This window comes from Leiobunum rupestre, chromosome 1 (genome assembly GCF_980474605.1).
Source record: "Leiobunum rupestre chromosome 1, qqLeiRupe1.1.hap1, whole genome shotgun sequence".
NCBI classification, from domain to species: Eukaryota; Metazoa; Arthropoda; class Arachnida; order Opiliones; family Sclerosomatidae; genus Leiobunum; species Leiobunum rupestre.
In genome coordinates, this window is record NC_143384.1 from 39,503,649 (window position 1) to 39,524,629 (window position 20,981).

General features: G+C 36.6%; 1 protein-coding gene across 10 annotated transcripts in view; it reads left to right on the plus strand.

Moving 5' to 3' along the window:
* The window catches only part of LOC149962854 (nuclear distribution protein nudE-like 1-A), a 60,258-nt gene that overhangs the window by 22,665 nt on the left and 16,612 nt on the right, over positions 1-20,981 (plus strand). For all 10 annotated transcript variants that reach the window (XM_090180221.1, XM_090180218.1, XM_090180220.1 and 7 more), the window contains exons 4-6: positions 12,405-12,553; positions 14,141-14,186; positions 15,749-16,001. In XM_090180221.1, coding sequence (XP_090036347.1) covers positions 12,405-12,553; positions 14,141-14,186; positions 15,749-16,001 — 448 coding nt within the window. The remainder of the gene's footprint in view (positions 1-12,404; positions 12,554-14,140; positions 14,187-15,748; positions 16,002-20,981) is intronic.

The window sequence follows — 20,981 nt, forward strand, 5'->3', positions numbered from 1 at the left end:
CTGTTGAGAGCTTTATTGCGCAGCTTCCATCGGGGCCAAAATTTCCCTCTTGCGATAATTTCATTAAAGGGGGACGGTCAAGCTTTAACCAGTTAGATAGCCCTATAGCCCATTTAAAACTAATATTTTCGGCGAAAACCGCATCAAAAAATATTGAGTGGTTAATTTTTAATAAAATTATAAATTTCGGGAAATCGAAAAGCGCGCGTCCGCCGCGACACCTGGTGAGAAGTCGGTGAGACAGAAAAACAACGTAAAAGCGTGCGCTGCTGAAGACGCGAAAAATTTGTTTTGCACGAGCGGGGCGTTCCAGTTATAAGAGACCTAAGCCTAAATTGCGCGATTTTAAAAGTTAGGATAGTTCGCAAATCGCTCATACGGGGTTAGGGGCGCTGGCGGCAGCCCCTAAGATGGCGGCGAAAATTCAAACCCAAACACCTGGCGTTATTTTTCGTTTCAACTTTTTGGGCCAAAAGCTATTTTTTCAAGACAAAAAAGGTACTTGTTAGTATATTGAACGTCTTGTTAATCTTTTGATACGGAAATAAGGCCATATTTGAAAAAGCTTGGCCGTTCCCCTTTAAACGAAAAATCCATTTTTTTACCCACTTTTGACTTGGAAATTCCCATTTTTATCCTCGCTATACTAATTTTATATAAATTTTACTTTAATTCTGAAAATAATTCCAAGTATAAGGTTTTATTTATTACGAATTTACTTACATTTAAATAACTTTGCAAAAATATATTCTCAATAGTCGCAAATGTATATTTAAAAATGTCGGAATTTTAAAAATTAGTCTAAAAATCGGAAATGTCGGGGAATTTTAATATGGTTATAGGAATCAGGGAAATGTCGGGGAAATTTAATATGGGTATAAGAATCAGGGAATTTTCTTATGGGTATAAGAATCAGGTAAATGTCAGGGAATTTTCTTATGGGTATAAGAATCAGGGAAATATCAGGGAATTTTCTTATGGGTATAAGGGAATTTTAAAAAATTGTCAAAGTCAGGGAAATGACGGAATTTAATTAGTTGCAAATAGCAAACGTTTACTAAAATATAGTTTAAAAATACAAAATCTTGGCACAAAATAAGTCGGGGGAAATCTGCGGAGATGGTCAGGGAAAACCGTGGAAAGTCAAGGAATTCGATTGTGAAAACTGTGGCAACCCTGAGCAGGGGCGTAGGAACCGGGAGGGGCAGGGGGGGGGGCAATGCCCCTCCCTAGAATTTTGCTGGGAGGGGCAACTAATGTTATTGCCCCCTCCAACCTTTGGTCAGTTGAAATCTTCAAAAGGCTCAAATTATCATTTTAAAAGCATATACAGTTTAAAGAACCTCAACTGTGTTTAAATTTCAGTCTTTTCCCGCCAATTTGCATAGTAGTAACTAGTACACATGCATTCGGAGAAGCTACACTCCATTAAAAATTAAAAACCATTGTCCAGACCCCTCTTCGTTTATCTTTGCCCCCTCCAACTTCTAGAACGTTCCTACGCCCCTGACCCTGAGTGACGTTTTTCCTGCCCCCCTCTAGTGGCGCGGGGGTCAAAATTCGTCCATTATAATCGCGCATCGTCTCGACATTCACCCTAACGCGAACCAGGTCAAGTTTCTGCCGGCAACTCCGATAGAGAAACGAACCGTTTAAAAATAGTCCGCTGGCAGCAATCGGCGGCTCTTTCGCGACATCCACTGATAAGTGGCGAACGAGTTCCGACGACCCTCGTGCAGACATATCAAATTCCCCCACTGCTAAAGCGCGCATTGACGAAACTCCCAGCCCTAGAGTGTCTACAATTACGTTGATAATATTTTTAATCGGTTCGAAACGGTTCACGCGCGTGAGTCATGTTCGAATTGATGCTTGTACCCGATTATCCAATCCGTTTTGGTTTTATTGCGTCTTTTTCTTTTAAATAACAGGGGATTATGAACTACAAAATAATCACAGGGACCCCAGGGGTCCTATAATTCCTAAAAAATCCTATATTTTCAAAAATTTCCTATAACAGCCTATATTTCTAGCAAAATCCCCAACAAGTCCTATGACATCCTATAATTTCGATATTTTGCTCATTTCAAATCCCGCCACTCTGTTAAATTGCTATACCAAGTCATTCTAGTCTATACTTTTGTTATTATTGACATGGTTAGCTACTAGTATAGTTTGGTGACAATATGGCGAGGGGCGGATCACTTTGTTACAGGGTGTCCTAATAATCATGATTAAATTTTTAATTATGATTTAATCATTTTTATTCTTTGAACAGCCTCAGTTACAGATTTAATTTTAATCTAATCATGATTTAATCATACGAAGGTCTCCCAATAATCATTGGAGTGAGCTTCCCTAGATTTGGTTTTTAAATGCATAAAGTTAGTAAATGAAATAGCATCTGTAGTCCTATAAAATCTTATAATTTTGTAAAAATAGTCCTATAAAATCCTTTATTTTTAGAAATATTATCTTATTTTTCCTATAAAAATATTGAAAATTTGAGTGGGGGCCCTGTAATCATATAATTCGTGTACTACACTTAACCGCAAATGAATCGATGGTTTAAATTTAAAATAAGCCCAATGAAATAAATTTGTTTTATCGGTTTAATTACTGTTTAATATTTAAGTTTGTGTTGGAATTGTTTTATGATCTAACAATTAACTGTTGCTTTTCCAGTCTTATTGATGGAAACGTTGTGTCTATCGGTTATTTAACATTAATTTAAATAAATTATATTAATATTTTCATTTGCTTAAATTCATTTCGTTTGGGAATTGTCTTAGGATCTAATAACTAACGGCTCTTATAATTGATTAGAACGTTGTTTCTCTAGTTTAAATCATCCACAATTTAATGTTAATTAGATCTTATTTAATATTTTAGTTCGAAAAGTTTTTTACTTAGTACTGGAATTGTTTTAAAAGCTAGTTTTTGGATTCCTCCATTAAAACATTGATTTAAATTTATTTTAAAAGAATTTCTTGATTTGAATGTTAATTCATTGTGTTCTTTAAAATAAACCTCAATTGCAAAAATATTAAGTTAGTGAAATTAAACCTATATATATATATATATATATATATATAAATTATATATTAATGGAAAATACAATTTTAACATTTACATTAAGTTAGATCTACTGAAAAAAACCACTTTTGAGCCAAATTAAACAATTTCCCCGAAAATTTAAAGGTTTTTCCGCGTGTTTACAATTTCAAGGTTATTGTTACGCAAAAGCGCCACTTGCATATTTGTAGGGAAAGCAATTGCGAAATGTTTTCCTTGTAAGTGCTGCCCTCCATCGAACCGTTTGTTTCCTACATTGGTGGCAGTGTTAAAGCTCGAAAGTCTTACGGTCATCGATGCACATTTTTCACCATTACCGAATGATGAAAAATAATGTCCATCAATGGGCGTAAGTGTCTTTAGTGATAATGAAAATGTTCATCGATGGGCGTAAATGTCTTTAGTGATAATGAAAATGTTCATCGTGGGGGGTAAGTGTCTTTAGTGATAATGAAAATGTTCATCGAGGGGGGTAAGTGTCTTTAGTGATAATGAAAATGTCCATCGAGGGGGTAAGTGTCTTTTGTGATAATGAAAATGTCCATCGAGGGGGGTAAGTGTCTTTAGTGATAATGAAAATGTTCATCGAGGGGGGTAAGTGTCTTTAGTGATAATGAAAATGTCCATCGAGGGGGTAAGTGTCTTTTGTGATAATGAAAATGTCCATCGAGGGGGTAAGTGTCTTTAGTGATAATGAAAATGTTCATCGAGGGGGGTAAGTGTCTTTAGTGATAATGAAAATGTTCATCGAGGGGGGTAAGTGTCTTTAGTGATAATGAAAATGTCCATCGAGGGGGTAAGTGTCTTAAGTGATAATGAAAATGTTCATCGAGAGGGGTAAGTGTCTTTAGTGATAATGAAAATGTTCATCGAGGGGGGTAAGTGTCTTTAGTGATAATGAAAATGTTCATCGAGGGGGGTAAGTGTCTTTAGTGATAATGAAAATGTCCATCGAGGGGGTAAGTGTCTTTTGTGATAATGAAAATGTCCATCGAGGGGGGTAAGTGTCTTTAGTGATAATGAAAATGTTCATCGAGGGGGGTAAGTGTCTTTAGTGATAATGAAAATGTTCATCGAGGGGGTAAGTGTCTTTAGTGATAATGAAAATGTCCATCGAGGGGGTAAGTGTCTTTTGTGATAATGAAAATGTCCATCGAGGGGGTAAGTGTCTTTAGTGATAATGAAAATGTTCATCGAGGGGGGTAAGTGTCTTTAGTGATAATGAAAATGTCCATCGAGGGGGTAAGTGTCTTAAGTGATAATGAAAATGTTCATCGAGGGGGGTAAGTGTCTTTAGTGATAATGAAAATGTCCATCGATGGGGGTAAGCGTCTTCTGTGACGATGAAAAATCACGGGAGACACTTTCGCCGCTAGATGGACGTTATATTCATGTAATAAATTTGAGGCCAATAATGATATTTCCATTATGAAACTAAATTCTTACAGTTTGATGTACATAATTTTTATTATCTGGAAACCAGCATTTTCATTATCAGGAAACTCACCCCCCATCGATGGGTATTATTTGAATTATCACGAAAAACACGCCCATCAATGAAAATTTTATTTATCGGAAAGAAAATTCATATCAGTAAACGTTTTCATTTATCACGTAAAAACGAGCTTAAAAATTTTACGGTCATCGATAGACATTTGATTGATATGAAATAAATTTACCGTCCATTTGCATTTTTAAAAATAGTCTGGAATATTGAAAATTATCCTTTTGCTGAAAATTGAGCTTTGCCAAAAATATATATGCAAATATATTGTTTTTGTTTAAACACTATTAAGCCTTCAATGAAATCCGTAATAAACCTCTTCAAAAAATAATCTTAAAAATAATCCAACAATCACTTCATTCATGCACGGTATTCTCGAGAATGAAAAAATACTCCTTTGAGAGATTAGGCTTCAGAAATATCCTCCCATCGGAGATAAATGAAGTGGACGAAAGAGGCCATAGTAAATTTGGTTTTGATGATGATTATCCGCTACAAAGTGCAGACTCTGGCAACATGACTTTCAAGGGCTTGAGAGCCTACCTTCTCTCGGAGGAAAAATATCCTAACTTCGAATTTAAAGTTTGTCTTCAGACCATCTCTTGTTGTACATAGCGTAAGCTTATGACGTACTCTAACTAGAATAATTTGGAAATGATTTGTATAACTTAATAAGTTAGATCTTGTAAATTTCAACATTAAAACATTCGAAACGAATTTTTGTATCGGTCGATAAGGATTCGAAACGAATTTTTGTATCGGTCGATAAGGATTCGAAACGAATTTTTGTATCGGTCGATAAGGATTCGAAACGAATTTTTGTATCGGTCGATAAGGATTCGAAACGAATTTTTGTATCGGTCGATAAGGATTCGAAACGAATTTTTGTATCGGTCGATAAGGATTCGAAACGAATTTTTGTATCGGTCGATAAGGATTCGAAACGAATTTTTGTATCGGTCGATAAGGATTCGAAACGAAATTTTGTATCGGTCGATAAGGATTCGAAACCGGTCGAAACGGATTTAGTTTAAATTCTTAATTTTCCAAAATACCCCTAATTTTTTGTCTTTGTCAGTTATTTATCGTTAAGCCTTTGTTGGGAAGAGAGATAAGATTAACGTGTAAACATAGTTTAAATAAAACTTGAGAATGAACGTAAATTTGATTATCGTGAAAGTCTCGAGTTAGGACATTTGTGAGCTGAAAATAGAGTCGGCGTCTGTTCGGCCCGTTTGCACCCCTATTAACCCTTGGGGCGAGTCGGGTCGCGATTTGTTGAGATGACCGAAAATAGCGAAAGAAGTTAAGGGCTTCCGATTACGTTGCCAGCCTTGTTTTTCCCACGATTGCGAGACGAGACCTGTAACAAAAGAAGCACTTTGAGAGAATGCTTCCCCCCCCCTACCCTCTGTATCCGTGCCGTGCATCAAATGAAGTCCGTCTGTACGCGGCTGGTTGATGGAAATGGTATTGTTGGCTGGCCAGGCCGTAGAGACTCTTGCAGCGCGCTCTAGTGGACGCGGTCGCCTGCCGTTTTTTGGGGGTAAGACGTTTTGGGGTTGGATGAAACGCGCCCTTGACGTCACAAGATGCCGGAAAAACTATAGGCATTAGTGCATTCTACGACATAAGATGACGAGTTGTCGCCTCCCTATTATAAAGAAGGGGGTAACGAAATCTCGTCATCTTATGACGTAGATTACACTTCGGTGTAGTTCTCTGGATTTTTACCGCGTTTAACAGATATCATATTCACATGTGTTATAGTTTCAAGCGGGAATCCATACCTCTACTTGGAATGCTTATCGCGGCAGATTTTCGTCTCGATGTGGCTGACGGTTTTTTATGACGTCACTATGTTAACTTAACAATGAACATCGTGAGAGGGGAGCGCGCGCAGAGGGGATTTTTTCTCTCGTAGGCGGGGCCAACGCCGCAGAGTGATCTTACCATACCCGATACGGCATAAGCCTTCCAAGTAGAGGCATGAATTCGTTTCAATTTATACCATTAAAATTAAATGTAAATGTAAATGTTTATTAGGGACTTTTTCTGCTTTTAAAAATGGAGTTTAATTAAATGTTTCTGCGTTTAACAAATGTTTTAACAGGTATTCTAGTTAGAATTTATGTAATTGAAACATTGCTATATTTAATATTTAATTTTATTTAATTTTATTTTTAAAATTATATTATATTGTATCAAGATTGTATTTCTTTATACCTAGGGATAATGTCTATGTCGAGACGGTTTTTAGCCTTTCTCTCAATCCACCCGTTGGTCCCCCCAGTACGCTCCTCCGCTTAAAATAAAACGAATAGTCCCGGTATTTCATTGGCTGCTTAAAATTTACGTCACCTAACGCGATGGAATTCAAACGCCGGTGACGTTTTGTCTTTCCCCCCGCGCGAGACGGGGGAAAGGCGTTCAACGTGCCCGGCGATTGTCGCAACATAATCATTCTTCCTAAATATAAATAAATACATTCTTGATTGTATTCAGAGTATAAGTTGAAATATATTTGAAACCCCTACGTTACGTCTTGTTTTTGGCTTTTACTCGGATCGAAAATAGCCCTCTCGAAACCGGTCAATCCCAGCCTAATGAGAAGAAAATAACGTTTATCAGGAAACCCTCCAACCTGCCCATCACCGCTCGCGGCAGGCGGGGTTTCTCGCGAATTCCACGCTACCATTGGATTATTTTTTTATTCTTCGTAAAAAGGGAACTGGGCAGTGTTACCGAATGGCAAAACTTTAGGTTGTTAATTGAGTCCAAGGCGGGTGATGTACCCGACGAGAAAACCCGTGAATTACTTGAAATGGGAAAATCGATAAAGTAATTTCAAGGTCGGCTTTTCACGACCCTCGAAATATGTTATTTGAAGCCATTTCTGACCATTCTCAATTTATAGAACGTGATGAAAACAAAAATATCCGGAGCGATGTTAGGGCCAAAATATGGTATCTTGAAAATTATACTTTTTAAGGGTTATACTTTGTGGAACCTAGGAGCAAGAAACACAAGGAGGACGCAGCCAGCCTTTAAACACGCTAACGAAGTGTTGTGTACGAATTTCATTAGACGAGCGTCACGAGCCTTTACGCTGAACGTTTTACGGGCGGGGGGGAAGACAATTTCCGAATTTTCCCCTTCCGACGGCAGCAGGCGCTAAAGCGTCTAGCCAATGAAAAACGTACGCAAGAAAATGCACGACTTTTGACGGGTTGCGTTCTCCTTGTGTGGGCAGTGCTGTGTTTGTTGCTCCGAGGTGGAACGTAGCTTGTAATTCCAAATTTCCTTATTTAAACATTTTATTTTATTTGTCAAGAGTCACTTTTAAATCTACCATAATTGGAATCTTTTTAATAATAAATTTATCCTTCGCACGTCGATTTCTTTGATTAATTCTGTTTTTATTGATTTTTAACCTCAAGGGAAATAAATCTCATTTAAATCGATTTGATATTAACGTAACTAGCGCCAATGTAAAAATTGTGGCAACCCAGTCATATATTTGAAAGCACTTTTTTATTGATTTTTTATAAATTTATAAACTTACATATTTATAATAGATTAACGAAATTCATATTTTTTTACACCAGGTTTAACAGAAGATAAGTTTAATTGGCGCTAGTTACGTTGAAATCCAGTCGTAGCACGTATTGGCGGATGACTTGTATTAAATCATAAACAGTATACAGGGGTGTTTTCAAAAGGTGATGTAAAAATTTGAAGGAGTTGTAGAGGGTGAATTGAGAAGTATGCCTCTTTATTTCCTTATTTAAAAAGCAGCAGGGACTTTAATTACTGTTTAAGTTTACTTTTTACGCTGGTTACCTCGATTTGTTTACGAAGTCCTTTTTCACTCATCACACGAACCCAAACCTTCATGTTCGCATTTCCCTGCTGCTTGGTTTTGCGCTGGTTGCAGCCTACTTCCAGGGGCTAGTAGGCCACATTTTGAAGCTCTCTGGCACACTTTTAACTCATCGTAGGAATATTGGGGGGGGGGGGGGGGAGAAACAGGCATACTTCTCAACTTAACCCCTACAACTCCAAATTTTTCCATCACATTTCGAAACGCCCTGTAATATCCCTTAGGGATATGTACTGTGTCTATGATTAAATGGATTGAAAAGTAAATCGACATCAATTTGGACTATTTTTAAACCGATTTGTAAATGACAAAAAGTAGCAAAGTCCATTTTAATTTTATACCAAAAAAACCAAGTTACTATATTTTCGCACTCTTCTTCCGCAAAAATCGTCCATAAAAACAGTATACTTTCTAGAACCTCGAGGTGGAAGTCACGACACCCAAATCGAAAGTTTTCAGGCTCTTTGGCCCATCTCGCGAAACGATGACTCACACTAGATTTTTTATTGACGGGTGGGTAGACACTATGGAATGCTGCTTTTGGTCGGCTTTTTTCCATCCAGGGGCAGACAATTTCGAACAATTTCGCCGCGTCGTTGTGCGCCATTGCGCGTGTTCTCATGCGTTGCCTTGGTTACTTCTGTTGTAATCCCCTCCCCCCTTTGTGGTTCGTTTCACTCCCCCCGTGTCTGATTGGTTAGTTGTGGTTTGTTATTTTCAAAGTTAAGTTTCGCCAAAATATGGTGTTTTTGAACTCTCGCATATTTTTGTCTAGCGTTATTGCAATTTTACTTTTATAATGTATAGAGTAGTATCACCTCGTAGCTTTGGCCATGGCCGCCATTTTAAGCGCATATTTTTCTCTATAGGAAAAAGTATGGGTGAGGTTGCGTGATGTAGCACAGACACTACTCTATAGTGGAATTTATTCAAATTTAAAATATTTTTATTTGGGGGGTGAATCTTTTTGTAATTTATATTAAATTTTATTTTGGGGGGTGAATCTTTTTATAATTTATCTTAGATGTTTTGGGACAATGAAACTATTTTTAATTGAAATTTTGATAGAACATAAACTTGATTGAACGTACCGGTATAGATCGTTTTACAATTTTTAAAAGGCAAAGACGACTTTAAAGGGGTAAAATTCATCCGAGGTAACGTGGTGATGGCGTTATTGGTTAGTAGATGGCGCTCTGATAGCAACATGACGTCATAATTTTGATTTTCAACGATTGGTTGAAAGTTTTCAGTTTTTAGTGGATAACGGTTTTGTCGAGTTTTAAAATACAAAATTCACTTCCCTGATTGGATAGTTTAAAATTGTATTATAGTGCCATCTATGGCGGAGTGTTAACTACTGTTAAAGTTTAATTGTTAATTTAAATTACAAAAATTACATATTTTTAATAAGAATTTAAAGTACTATAATTTAGTAATTAATTAATTAACTTTTTAAAAAAGTTCATTTTTCATAAATTTTATAGTGTCGCCATCTACCTCAAACATTATGGAATAGGAAGGTACCTCGGGTGGGTTTCGCTCCTTTTTGCATATTTCCCTGTAGGCAATATGTGAACGCGTCTATTGGGATAGAATATATTGGTGTTTACCATAAGTGGTATTACTCTAAGTACCCAACTTCGAACGGGTTCTATGGGGGCCATGCGTGTCCGTGTGCCAAACTCTCTCTCTCTATAATAGTACTACCTCAACCTGCTACTAAAATGAATGCTCACTATTGCCGCGGTAAGCTTACGCCTCAGTGCTCGGTTGCTTATGGTGTTTACGGAAATTTTGAGTTTTTATTGTAATAAAAAAATAATGAAATTGAAAGGATGAACCTTTGTGGAAGCTATTTTGCAGAAATTAAAATTAGAGATATTTAAGATAAACATTAGGTTTTCATGGCTGAAAGATTTTATAATCAACTCGATAAAAAGTTTGTAATGGGATTTTTAAATTGATTTTTAAATATTCTATTTTCCTTGACAATTTATTAATAATTAGTGTGCTTTGTTAATGTAAACTAAAATTTAAATACATGTAATTTAGATTTCTTTGAATTGGCATAGTTACAGAAACTAATATATATTTTCATCAATACGTATGGTAATACAGTGATTTCAGTATCACGTGACACGACGTCACCTATGCTTTTTCCTATAGAGAAAAAAATCCCGCATAAAATGGCGACCATAGCCTAAGCTACGAACTGAAACTCCTCTATAGGCGCTATATATTTTAGACTAACAAATTTGGGACGGTACTCTCAATAGGGGGAGATGTTAAGTTAGAGCAACGCTAGCGCCGTTGCGGTGATGTTCGGAAACTTTCCAGGGTTAGTACACGACCTGGAATACCTGGAAAACCTGGAAAAGTCAGGGAATTTGAAAATGTTACCAAAAGGTCAGGGAAAAGTCAGGGAATTTGAAAATGATTCCCAATGGTCAGGGAATAGTCAGGGAAATTTAAAATGGTCCAAAATAGTAAGGGAATTTTAAAATGACCCCAAAAACAAATCCGGAAATTAAATTTTTGAAAAATACATAATTAACATTTTTCAAGATTTAACCTCAAAACTTAAATTTATTCTACAAAAATGGTCAAGGAAATTAAGCAATTTAGTCAGGGAAAACATGGAAATGTCAGGGAATTTTATTCCGGAAATTTTGTACGAACTCTGCTTTCCTACTCAAACCAAAATTACATGTGTAGGCAACACGGTATAAATTATAGAGCTCTTATCACGAGGGGGAGAAAAACGCGACTTTAGTGGAGAGCGTGCTGCCATCTTTTACTGACAAAATAAGTTAAAATTCAAAATAGCGAAACAATAACGTCGTCAGGGAACCATTGTAGAGTATTATAGTTAGACAACTTATACTCTAGTTAGTGGACTTTAACCCAAGTTATATATCCCATATAAAATATTTTGTTAAAACTTACTATTATTTGAGTAATGGGCAAATTTAAAAACCAGCCTATCAACGCGAGGGGTACTTTTGTCCTGCTTTATGGGTCAAAATGTAGCGTAAGCATATTGTTTTGATTTCGACGCTAGCGGCATCTGTTGTAAAAAGAACTATTGCACGTCGAGCCGACACTTGCTTTAAATCACGGTTTTAAAACACAAAACCCCCAGACCCATCGGGTTTTATTAAAAGTTAGGCTAACAAGTGAACAAAAAATCGACGTTTGACTCGCGATATTAATAAAATCTAAGAACCATATATATTTAAAAAATTTTAATAAACATGTGTTAAAATTAAAATAAGTGTGAACTGTTTTTATAGTGTTTTTTAGTTTATTGTTTAAGTGGGTCATACCCAAAAACCGGCAGTGTTCAAGTGTTTTTAGTGGATTGTTTAAGTGGGTCATACCCAAAAACCGGCAGTGTTCAAGTGTTTTTAGTGGATTGTTTAAGTGGGTCATACCCAAAAACCCGCTGTGTTCAAGTGTTTTTAGTGGATTGTTTGAGTGGGTCATACCCAAAAACCCGCTGTGTTCAAGTGTTTTTAGTGGATGGTTTAAGTGGGTCAAACCCAAAAACCCGCTGTGTTTTCAAGTGTTTTTAAGTGGGTCATACCCAAAAACCCGCTGTGTTTTAAAGTGTTTTTAAGTGGGTCATACCCAAAAACCCGCTGTGTTCAAGTGTTTTTAAGTGGGTCATACCCAAAAACCCGTTGTGTTCAAGTGTTTTTAAGTGGGTCATACCCAAAAACCCGCTGTGTTTTAAAGTGTTTTTAAGTGGGTCATACCCAAAAACCCGCTGTGTTCAAGTGTTTTTAGTGGATTGCTTAAGTGGGTCAAACCCAAAAACCCGCTGTTTGTTATGTGAAATGCATTTTTTTATTTCGGACCCTGCTTTAAATTGTACAACGCTGACTAAACTTCCAACATATAGATAATGAAAGTAATTTTTCCTTTTCTGAATATCAGGACAAATTGGAGACGCTGCAGTCGGAGAGCATCCGTCAAATCTCGGATCTGCAGGACAACCTCGGCCTGGAGAAGAAGAACCGCGAGGAGCTGACCAAGTACGTCCGAGAGCTGGAGCAAGCCAACGACGACCTCGAAAGGGCCAAACGGTAAAAGACCGCTCTCTGCTTGCTTTATGAAAATAACTATGGCCAACGTGGCCTTATATCATAAGTGTATAATATTATCACTTAAGTGTGACACTTCCTATTCTTCATACGCAAAAGTTTTACTGAGAGCAATAGATCTTAAAAGAAATTGATTTGAAAATCTTCATCGGTTCATTGTGTAAATTGGCGCGTGCTTGCTCGGAAGGGATAATCTTATTGGCTAAGACAAATGCGGATAAATATTGCTAAGCCCACGTGATTCTATTTTATTATCAGAATAAATAATTACACGTGCGACGAAAAAATGGGCGATATCATCGAGATTCACGCGTTTTTAATTTAAAAACCCTTCCTTTTGACGGTTTTTATTTTGGAGCGAATAATTTCTTTTGGCGTCTATTCGCGTGTCAGACTGCATTACGGGCTTCGGCGCCGTTTCGCGTCCGCTTGCTAACGCGTCACACGTAACCTTAGACAGCGCCTCGCTAGGGGGAGATTTTCTTCTTGTGATGACGTCACTCCGTTACTAGCTCTCAGTATAATATTCCCCCAAAGTGACAAGCTTGTGGAACAATGTTATAGACGTATGCTTTTATTAATTGTGCTCTTATGTCACAGACACTTACTTTTACAAGTCTACTAGCGCGCGCTACAATCGTCCGAGGAATGTAGGTTTTTCTAGCGAAGAATATATTAATAAAGCTGTTTCTTGTGACATAAAACAGGGTTCGTACACGACCTAGGAAAGTCAGGGAATTTTAAAATGATTCCAAAAGGTCAGCGGAAAATCGGGGAATTTAAAAGTTTCCAACAGATAGGGGAGAAGTCGGGGAATTTTAAAAGGTTTCCAGAAAGTCGGGTAAAATTAGTGAATTTTAAAATGAGTCCAAAATGTCAGGGAAAAGTCAAGGAATTTGAAAATGCTCCCAAAAGAAATCAGGGAATTAAATTTTTAAAAGAAAATATTTTTCAATATTTTTACCTCAAATCGTTCATTTATTCTATAAAAAATGGTCAGGGAATACTGGGCAATTTGGTCAGTGAAAACCTGGAAATTTCAGGGAATTTAATTCTGGAAATTTTGTACGAACCCTGTAAGAGCAACATTTTTTTATTCATTTTATTTTATAGAAATCAATATAAACGGTTGTAAGCCATCTTCTTGAAAACGTCTATGGTGGAACTTGTAGGAGATGGTACATAATCAGGGTGGCTACACCTATATTTAACTTTTCCGATAATTTACACTATTTTCCTAGTTTTTCCTATGTCGAATTTTTCGGGCTAATATTAATCTTGGGTCACCCAACCAATTTCTTTTCAAAAATACTTGATACCTATACTTTCCGGTACTTTTAATTCATTTTATAATATTTTTTCCTTTATTTTGCAAAAATAAATTATCCCACAAATTGCCTATTTTTCGTATAAGATGTATTTAGTTTTTTTTTTATGGTCACCCTGCAGAATAAATCTGTCTAAACTCATTTAAGTTTCAGCTACACATTTCCAATGGGATGGTCTAATCTATCTATTAGCAGTTGTCCAATTTGTTAATTGTTCATTGTCTTTGTCGTCATTTTTCAGAGCCACATACTGTTCACTCGAAGACTTCGAAATGAGGCTGAATCAGGTGCGTTCACACTTCCCCTTTTCTATTCGCTTTTGCGTAAACCACGCGCTTCTAGATAATTAAACAGGGTTGTCACAGTACCTGCAATACTTGGACATGTCAGGGAATTTAGAAATGGCCCAATCAAAAGTCAGAAAATTTTAACAAACTAGAAACGCAAAATGTATTATCAAAAATTAATATTTCTAATAAACTTGATTTGATTTGAAAAAGTCCGGGATAATTTACTTTTGGAATGGAAAATGCTTACGAAAATATGGGTTAAAAATTTGCAAATTTTGCACACGATAATTAAAATATCAAAAGCCACGGTCACGCGACAACTAAAACCCGTTAATTAGAAAGTTAATTAAAAGTTAATTAACCAGTTAAATACCTAATTGAGTCGTATGATCAAAACGAGTATCGAAGAATACCGGTTGCAAACTCGGTTCGGCTACGCAAAATACTTCGTGTAGCTTCCGAAACCAGTGAAGTGATTAGACGAAACTACAACAATGGCAAAAGGCCCATTGGACTGCAGTCTGTGCGTTAATACTTAGTCGTCGTGTATCCGGCTTTATTAAAAAATACAAGCACCGCCATTATGATTAATACTAGTTATGTAAGGGCCGTGTGAACTTCGAATAAACTAGTATCAGAACCGTCTTCAATAGTTTTAAACTCATTATGGAACCGTTTAAGTCCGTTGTGTGACCGTGGCTGAAGTTATTTCAGAAACCAGAAACTGATTTTAAGATTTCAAAGGCAGATTTGAAAATTTTGAAACTGATTTTTGGCCAGATTTTGGGATTTTTTTATTTTTTACACGGTCGGGTGTCACCCCCACATCACGCCCAAATGGGTGGTACCTGCCCTGCCGTGCAAAGCCCAAAAGCATTATGAACCAAATTTTCGTTTTAGAGATTTTGGTTTTATTTCACCTTATTTTATACGTTAAATTCAATTTTGAACTAATTTTGAACTAATTAGAGAAATGACTTGTTGCAAAACGCATTATTTTAGGTTTTAGCATTATTTTCAAACCAAAAACGCATTAATGTGTTTATTTTCTTTAAAAGTCAAATCAAGACGCATTTTTTTCGCGTTTTAAAACATAAATAGTCCAACAAATACGTGGTAAAAAGCATTTTTTAAATGATATTTCTGAAATATCGTTTGGCCTGTAAATTTTTTAGTACCAGAATATAATTTGAGTTGAAAAATCCAAGTCTTCTATATAAACTTGAAAGAAGTAAGTTGGGGTATCTTAAGCCAAAGAAAGTTTGAATTTCGCGGGTTTTCTCCATATTTTGGTTTTGGTCGTTAATGCTTTTGCGCTTTGCACGGCAGTGGCGCCCCCCTAGCTACGCCACTGTTAAAGACCCCCCTATAGGCGCCAGCGTAAATTCTTTGTCTAGTTCGACTTGTTAAAAAGTTCCACGCTCTTCTTGATATTTTATCGTAAAAGGGATCGAGTATTCGTTTTCAATTTGGGGAGCCCATTTACTCTAAAATATCACGGCGCGCTTGGAACCTTCGAACAAGTCGAACCAGACGTGAATAGATTGTTTCCAACGCAGGCCATCGAACGAAACGCCTTTCTGGAAAGCGAGTTGGACGAAAAGGAGGCCTTAAGCTCGGCCGTGCAGAGGCTAAAGGACGAAGCGAGAGATTTGAAGCAGGAATTGTCCGTCCATCAGGTCAAGGGGTCCACGTCGGTGAGCGGCGGGCTGTCCAACAGCGGCTCGGCCTACATCCACCTGCCCAATAACGACAAGAAAGCCGAGAAGTACAGAGAGATGTCGTCCGAACACGAATACACTCCACTACACAGTACGTACCGCGCATTCTCGCACTAGAATCGCGTTCTTCGCGAAACAGCCGTGCCAAATTTTTACATTTCTCTCCAAATTACAAAATTTAATTTAAAAAAAAACCAAATTTTAACTGTCTGTGATATTGAGTTTTTATTCAGTTCGATTTTTCAATAAATTTTTATATTTTTCAGTTTTTCCCTATTTGATTGATTTGGTTTTATTATTAAATATTATATATTTTTAATTTATATAAGTATTTAAAATTAGCTACTTGCAATACTTTGTGGGGACATTTATCAAGGTCCGTACAGAACCTGGATATCCTGGAAAACCTGGATAAGTCAGGGATCTGTAAAATGGAGGGGAAATGTCAGGGATAAGTCCGGGATTTAAATAATTTCGTAGAAAGTCAGGGATAAGTCAGGGATTTTAGTTGGTTAACCAAACCACACATTATCAAAGAATTTTTGACCTAAAATAATAAAAAAATGTCCTAAAATATAACCAACAAGGTCAGGAATATTGGCAAAAATTGGTCAGGGATAAGCTGGAAAAGTCAGGGATTTTAGATCAGAAATTTTCGTACGAACCCTGTTTATGGCAGTTTTTACTATTTACAAGAATTTAAATTTTTAAGGTTTGTAGTAATTCTTTTTGGTCTGCCAGCTAGGATCAATAAACACAAGGAGAACGCAGCTAGCCTTTAAACACGCTAACGCAGTGTTGTGTACAAATTTCATTGGAAGAACCTTTAGGGTGAACGTTTTACGGTCAGGGGGGGGGGAAAGACAATTTACGAATTTTTCCATTCCGACGGCAGCAGGCGATAATGCGTCTAACCAATGAAAACTGTACGACTTTTGACGGGTTGCGTTCTCCTTGTGTGGGGTGCTGTTTGTTGCTCCTAGCTTCCACATAGAAAATTTAGTTATTTATTCTGGCGCCATCTATGGCAGTTTTTCAAAAGGTGATACTATTCACAAGAGTTAAAATTTGGGGATTGTGTAAAGGATTTTAGCCTTGCCTTACAACAAGGAGGAGAAACTTATATAATATGGTATTTCGTTATTCTGGCGCCATCTATGGAAGTTTTTAGAATTTATTATTATTAAAAGTTCGAAATGGAAATTACACGATCTTTTACGTTTTAATGATAGTAGATGACGCTTTAACCAATGTGCTATTACCGAAATGGGGTAATACGTAACCTCTAAAAATCTGGGAATTTGGAAATGATTACAAAAATTCAGGCAAATATTTTAAAAGATGAAAATGGATTCTGGGATTCCTTCAAGCTTCCGCATGTTGTCGTAAGCCCAGGTTTGCCAAACAGTATTTAGACTACGTCGCGGAAACGGAATCTAAATAATATTTGGTTTCCCTTCCTTTTAATACGTATTACAGGGTTCATACAGACCTGGAAAATCTTGAAAAAATCGGAGAAAATTATGAGGGCGCCCACCAGGTCCCTATAAGCCCCTATTTTTTTTCGAGGTCCCTAAACCACCTTAAAACCGTATTAGCCTTTTCAGTTTACATAGAGCCACGTAGTGGCAAATACAAGAAGCTCATAAACTGCTGGATTTTCGTCTGCTAAGCAGACGATTTTTCAATAAAGCGTCTGCTTAGCAGACGTAAATCCAGCAGTTCATGAGCTTCTTGCATTTGCCACTACGTGGCTCTATGTAAACTGAAAAGGCTTATTGGCTCCCTAAATTACACTATTCCTAGTAAATTTGCTGAAAAGTACCATCAGCTTATAATATTGAACCAGAGTGGTATCGATTCACGTTTATAGCTATAATTTACTACATTAGGTAGCGCAACGAGCTCGGCTAAATTGAAATATTCGGTAAAATTCATAATGAGCCTCCCTGTCGTAAAGTTGAACTATATAATTTTGAGTAAAGATAGATCATTTTTGTGATAAAATATTCTTACAAATTAAAACCGAGTCAGTAGGAATTAAAGTTTAAAATAATGATCTAATTTATTAAAATGGTCCTTATTTTGTTCCTACTTTTCAAAATTGCCCTATTTACCTTTTTTTCTTAAGATTTTGATGGGAGCCCTGGGGTTCAAAAAGTTTGCCCTAATACAAGTTAGATTTGAATTTATAAACTTCTTTTATATTATAATATTGAACCAATTTAACTTAAATGACAATCATGAGTTACTCTGTAAATCTTAGCTTTGATTGAGGTTATCTTGCACCTGGAAATATCAGGGAAATCGGGTTGCTAAAACCAATTGTCGACTCGACGGGAGGTAGCTGTTTTTTCCAACACTGTGGTCGACATCATAGCAAGATAGTTAAGCTACATTTTTACTTAAAGGGTTTAAGGGGTTTTCCCCCGAGCTCTTCGGTTTCCCGTTCCATAAAAACTTGATGTTAACGGTAATAGTTAGTGTAGGGAGCTGTTGCCTCGCGTGGCATGAAGGGCTTTCCACCACCCTCCTACGCATTGTAACCCGGCCACCTGAATTAATGGCTTCAAAAGTCGCTTGATGACTTGGGCCTAAGGTGGTGCCTTGGGTATTAGCCTAGCCTAGCAGATTAACAACTTATAGGTACCCCTCGTGTTGATTGGATCATTTGTAAATTGGTCAATAACATAAATTACAGTAATTTTAAACTATTGTTTACATGAGGTATATAATTTTGGTTAAAGCCCACTAAATAGAGTATAGGTTGTCTAACTATAATACTCTACAATGGCTCTCTGACGACGTTATCAATTGGCTATTTGGAATTTTATATTCCTTTGCCATAAATAGATGGCACCAAGCTCTCCACTAAAGTCGCGTTTTTAGAAGAATGATAGGTTCATGGCCATCTCTAATAACAAAGGCATTTTCAGTACACAGGTGGAAATGAGAGCGCCGACAATTGCTTTAAATATTTTGAAAAGAGTTTACCTCAAACCTTTCATTTAGTAAAAATCTGGAAAATGTTAGGAAAATAATTCCGAAAATTTAGTACGTATCCTGAGAAACTCTTTGCTAGATCGAAGGTTCTGTATTAATACTTGTGATTTTCCTTTAAAAGTATTTGAGTTAGTAAGTAGGGCTTAATTCGCGTATAGCCACTGGTTCCCTGGTGGTTAAATCTGGCTCCCATAGGGGCCAGCCGTATTATGTATTCATACTTTTTGCTTAAATTATAGTTGGGGCTTATATCGCTGACTAGTTTTTAGGTTTTGACATATACCCACTGGTCCCCAGGTGGTATTATGAAATGCTTTAATATTACGTGGATTCGTCATGTTTAAATCTGTCACTTATTGCGCCCTGAGGCACACTTTCTTCGCGAAATATATTTTTAAAATTGACCAGCTGCAATGGAAATAAAGAGGTTTCAAGGTTCAAATGCTTTTCACGCCTAAATGATCCCTCGTTGGTCAAATTATTATAGTTTCTTAAAGGGAACATGAACTAAATCCAAAAATCGTCTGCTATCACGCCAGGGTTCATACAGACCTGGAAATACGGGGGAAATCAGTGAATTAGATTGGTGACCGAAAAGTCAGGGAAATTCCCTTCGCAAGTTGCAAACTATCATGTATAAACCGATACGCTTTTCTCAAGTGAGAAGAGATCGCAATGGTATGGCCATTAGCGGCCAATTTTTAAATGTCCGAAGTCTCACCAGATGGCGCCAACAGTCTGAATAAATAACCAACAAAATAGCTACCTATTTAGTAGCTACGCGCGAAGTGGTTTGAATTTTAATCCCCCCCCGCCCCTTCCTTAGGTGCAAACTAGGTATACGCGTTCCGCAAGTGAGAAGAGATAACAGGGGTATCACCATTAGAGGCCGGTTTTTAAATACCCGAATTCTCACCAGATGGCGCCAACAGTCCGAAATAGAGAAGTTCTATAAAATATTTGAAAGTATTATTTGTTTCTCTTTATGCCTGAATAAAACAACGCTTAATGTACCGTTTTTAATAAATCTGTATGAAACCCCCTACCAAAACGTTTCAGTTGGCGCCATCTGTCATTAAGTAAAGGCAGTAAAATCGTACCTCTAAAGGCTGCACTCAAAATGTTTGTTTCCCTTAAGCAATTTATGAATCGGCTTATAGTTTTCGATATCTGAAGATTTTGGTTACCCAACATTTTTATTATTATTTTTTTCAGTTGGATAAGAAAATAGCACGCCTGACCTGACCTTTAAAATCTAGTTTAAGTCGGTTTGATTGTGAGTTTTCACTGATGAAATTTAAAGAAACTCGACAATATATTTGTCTCTGATCAGCTGCGTTCAGAAATTCGTTCTCACTTTTGAATATTACTTAGCCCCAAATATTTAAATAACTTGTTTGTTAGGCTTGTATTTGTTTAGTTATCTCAAGAATTACTCTATTTATATATGGATAGATATTTATAAATAGATCAATTGTTGGTTATCTTCAATGGAAAAAGTTAAACAGTTCCCTAGTGTGATGGGTCTTAAAGGCAGTATAAAATGTAACGAATTTCACATTCCCGCCACCAGGTTTACCAGAAGCGAGGGATGATTGGCGCTAGTTACGTAAAAAATACGTACCACGTTGTTAGCAGACTGTTTTTATATTTAAATAATACTCCCTTCAACAAAATAATTATATTTTTTTGCCCATGATACTTTTTTCAGCAAATTATACTGTACTTAAACCAGGGTTATTTCACTATAGAAGGTTAGATAAGGGCACCACCGGAAAGCTTTCGTTAAGTCAGACTTACTTTCCCCAAATTTATTTTATTTTATAGTTATTGCGCGCCATCTAGGATAATTACATTGAATAAAGATAGTTACAACTTAAAATATTTACAGAATATATTTATTTCGTAAGTTACGAAAATAATTAAATGTTATTAAATTATTTTAATAATTAAACAACTTATGCAACCTCCCAGAAAGTTTAATAATCTTGCTTAAACTATCAAATTATTTTCTTTCCAAAAAATCTTCTACAAATGTAATTTTTTAAGTTGAATAACCTTGCTTAAA